The sequence below is a fragment of the Colobus angolensis genome, unplaced genomic scaffold, assembly GCF_000951035.1.
Source record: "Colobus angolensis palliatus isolate OR3802 unplaced genomic scaffold, Cang.pa_1.0 Scaffold516, whole genome shotgun sequence".
Taxonomy (NCBI): Eukaryota; Metazoa; Chordata; class Mammalia; order Primates; family Cercopithecidae; genus Colobus; species Colobus angolensis.
In genome coordinates this window covers 478,542-482,029 of record NW_012118666.1, presented here as the reverse complement: position 1 = coordinate 482,029, position 3,488 = coordinate 478,542, and the positions used below count along the sequence as shown (strand labels likewise).

The 3,488-nt window shown below is 54.4% G+C and overlaps 1 protein-coding gene across 1 annotated transcript in view; it reads left to right on the top strand.

Moving 5' to 3' along the window:
- Nucleotides 1-3,488, top strand: part of CLIP2 (CAP-GLY domain containing linker protein 2) — an 82,469-nt gene that overhangs the window by 55,313 nt on the left and 23,668 nt on the right. Inside the window, exon 9 of the mRNA XM_011960589.1 lies at nt 2-304. Coding sequence (XP_011815979.1) covers nt 2-304 — 303 coding nt within the window. The remainder of the gene's footprint in view (nt 1; nt 305-3,488) is intronic.

Sequence of the window (3,488 nt, the reverse complement as noted above, 5' to 3'; positions counted from 1 at the left end):
GCTGGAGGTGCAAGCCAGCCAGCACCGGCTGGAGCTGCAGGAGGCCCAGGACCAGCGCCGGGATGCCGAGCTGCGCGTGCACGAGCTGGAAAAGCTGGACGTGGAGTACCGGGGCCAGGCGCAGGCCATTGAGTTCCTCAAGGAGCAGATCTCGCTGGCCGAGAAGAAGATGCTGGACTATGAGCGGCTGCAGCGGGCAGAAGCCCAGAGCAAACAGGAGGCCGAGAGGTTGCGGGAGAAGCTCCTGGTGGCTGAGAACAGACTCCAGGCTGTGGAGGCCCTGTGCTCCTCCCAGCACACCCACGTAGGCACCTGCCTGTCCTGCTGGGGTGGGAGGATCGGGCTGGGGAGGGCTTGGGCGTTTGCTGACTTCTGTTGTATAGCCCAGGAAGCCATTTCCCTTGTCCCTGAGAGCATGCCTGGGACAGTCAAGGAAGGGGTCACCTGGCCAAGGAGCTCCTTGGCCCTCTGTTAGAGGGGCAGCATGCCCCGGTGACCAGGGAGAACTGAAGCTGGTCTGAGCTGACCTGGCTGCATCCCCCCTACAGAGCAGGCCTGGAGAGATGGGACCTCAGTGCAGAGAACGGGCTTTGATTTACCCACACATGTCTTAGGGTGCAGGGCTCCTGGGACCCGGGACCTCAGACCCTGTGCCCTGGGGCTGGCACAGACCTGAAGGGAAACTCTGCCTATCCACCCCATCTCCAACTCAGAAGCTCACCTGGGGAAGCAGTGGCAGCCCCCTTTCTGCCAGTCCTAACGAGACTTTAGCAACGGTGCCAACAAGTACTTCCCGAGAATGTGGGAGTTCCCAGGGTGGGGTCTGGAAGGCTAGAGGGGGTGGCCCTAAAGAGGTCGCTGTCACCAATGTCAATTTTGCTCCAAATCTAGAAATTCCTTAAGCATCTACCCCTTCTTCCTTCAGCTGAACCCATCCTCCCAGCCCCTCTGAGGAGGTCAACACCCAGGTGGGCTGTGCCCACTCCACCAGGGCCAGGAAGGGCCTTTTGAGTGGCTCTGGGTACCACGTCTTATGCAGGCCCTGTGTGACTCCATTCCACCTTAACACCCTTAGATTGATACTGGCTGCATTTCACAGGTGAGCAAACCAAGACTTTCCCAGATCCCCAGCCTCTCAGTGGCAGAGATCTCCAACCCCACTGCCTGTGGGGCTGACAGAGGGTACCCAAGACAACAGGAATTAATTCGTAGGAGGGATGGCTAGCAGCAGACTCTTGCCTGCATGCAAATTGTACTCAGGGATTGTTGAGTTTCCAGTTCCCTCACGTACATTATTTTTATTTTTATTTTTATTTTTGAGATAGAGTTTCACTCTTGTTGCCCAGGCTGGAGTGCAGTGGTGTGATCTCGGCTCACTGCAACCTCCACCTCCGAGGTTCAAGCAATTCTCCTGTCTCAGCCGCCCAAGTAGCTGCGATTACAGGTGTGCACCACCACGCCCAGATAATTTTTATATTTTTAGTAGAGGCAGGGTTTCGCCATGTAGTCCAGGTTGATCTCAAACTCCTGACTTCAGGTGATCCACCCTCCTCAGCCTCCCAAAGTGCTGGGATTACAGGCGTAAGCCACCATCCCTGGCTTTTTCTGGTTTTGTTTTTGAGACAGGGTCTTGCTCTGTCTCCCAGGCTGCAGTGCAGTGGCATGATCATGGCTCACTGCAGTCTCAACCTCCCAGGTTTGAGTGAGCCTCCCACTTCAGCCTCCCAAGTCACTGGGACCATAGGTGTGCCCCACCATACCCGGCTAATTTTTATAGATTTTGTAGAGACGGGGTTTCAACATATTGCCCAGGCTGGTTCGAACTCCTAGGCTTAAGCCATCTGCCCGCCTTTGCCTCCCAAAGTGGTGGGATTACAGGGAGGAGGTACTGTACCTGGCCACCCTCATGTATATTCAAACCAGAATTTAGGGCTGGGTGTGGTGGCTCACACCTATAATCCCAGCATTTCGAGAGGCTGAGGCAGGAGGATTGTTTCAGGCCAGGAGTTTGAGACCAGCCTGGAAAACATAGTTAGACCTCATCTCTACAAAAATAAAAAATTAGCCAAGTACAGTGGTAGTGTACCTGTAGTCCCCAGCTACACTGGAGGCTGAGGCAAGTGGATTACTTGAGCCTAGGTGTTGGAGGCTGCAGTGAGCTATGATTGTACCACTGCACTCCAGCTGGGCGTGGTGGCTCAAGCCTGTAATCCCGGCACTTTGGGAGGCCGAGATGGGGGAATCACGAGGTCAGGAGATCGAGACCATCCTGGCTAACACAGTGAAACCCCGTCTCTACTGAAAAATACAAAAAAACTAGCCGGGCGAGGTGGCGGGTGCCTGTAGTCTCAGCTACTTGGGAGGCTGAGGCAGGAGAATGGCATAAACCCGGGAGGCGGAGCTTGCAGTGAGCTGAGATCCGGCCACTGCACTCCAGCCTGGGTGACAAAGCGAGATTCCGTCTCCAAAAAAAAAGAAAAGAAACAAACAAAAAAACCCAGAATGTAGCATGTGGGCAGTAAGTTCTCAGGACTTCTGATTCCAGGGTGCTTTTTGTCTAAAAGGAAATCTTTCTGCATCATGCCTTGAGGTCCATTGCAACAGCCTTCCTGCCCCTTCTCCAGGGAGGGCTTTTTTTTTTTCTTGAGCAATTGCTCTCCCAGGATCCTGGGCTGAAAGGAAAGGAAGAAACCCAAATTAGCTTATGTGCACATGGCCTGATTAGCTGCTCAGGGCAGGCAGAAACAGCCTGCAACTCAGGAACTGAATTCCCTGAGCAGGGAGCTTTGAGGCTGCTGTGATTCCACAGAGCATGGGGGACAGAGACCTGAGGACGCCTCCCCCAGTCACTGCCCTTCACTCACAGGTGCCCTTAGGCCAAGGAATAGTAGTGACCTCAGAAAGCCCATCTATTGGCCAGGCGCGGTGGCTCACACCTGTAATCCCAGCTACTCGGGAGGCTGAGGCGCCAGGATGGCTTGAACCCAGGAGGTGGAGGTTGCAGTGAGCCGAGATCGTGCCACTACACTCCGGCCTGGGCAACAGAGGGAGACTCCGTCTGGAAAAAAGGAAAGCCCATCTGTTGATTTTCTGTACACACTGGGCTTCAGTCTAAATGCGTATGTCCCCACGTTCAGAGGTTTAGGTCTAAGGACAACTGGATTTTTGGTCTCATGTAGTAAATACGGGAATTTAAAAAATTATTTTAGTGGCCGGGCACGGTGGCTCACGCCTGTGATCCCAGCACTTTGGGAGCCCGAGGCGGGCAGATCACGAGGTCAGGAGTTTGAGACCAACCTGGCCAACATAGTGAAACCCCGTCTCTACTAAAAATACAAAAAGTTAGCCAGGCGTGGTGGCGGGTGCCTGTAGTCCCAGCTACTCAGGAGGCTGAGGCAGGAGAATCACTTCAGAATCCAGGAGGCAGAAGTTGCAGTGAGCCGAGATCACACCACTGCACTACAGCCTGGGCGACGGAGTAAGACTCC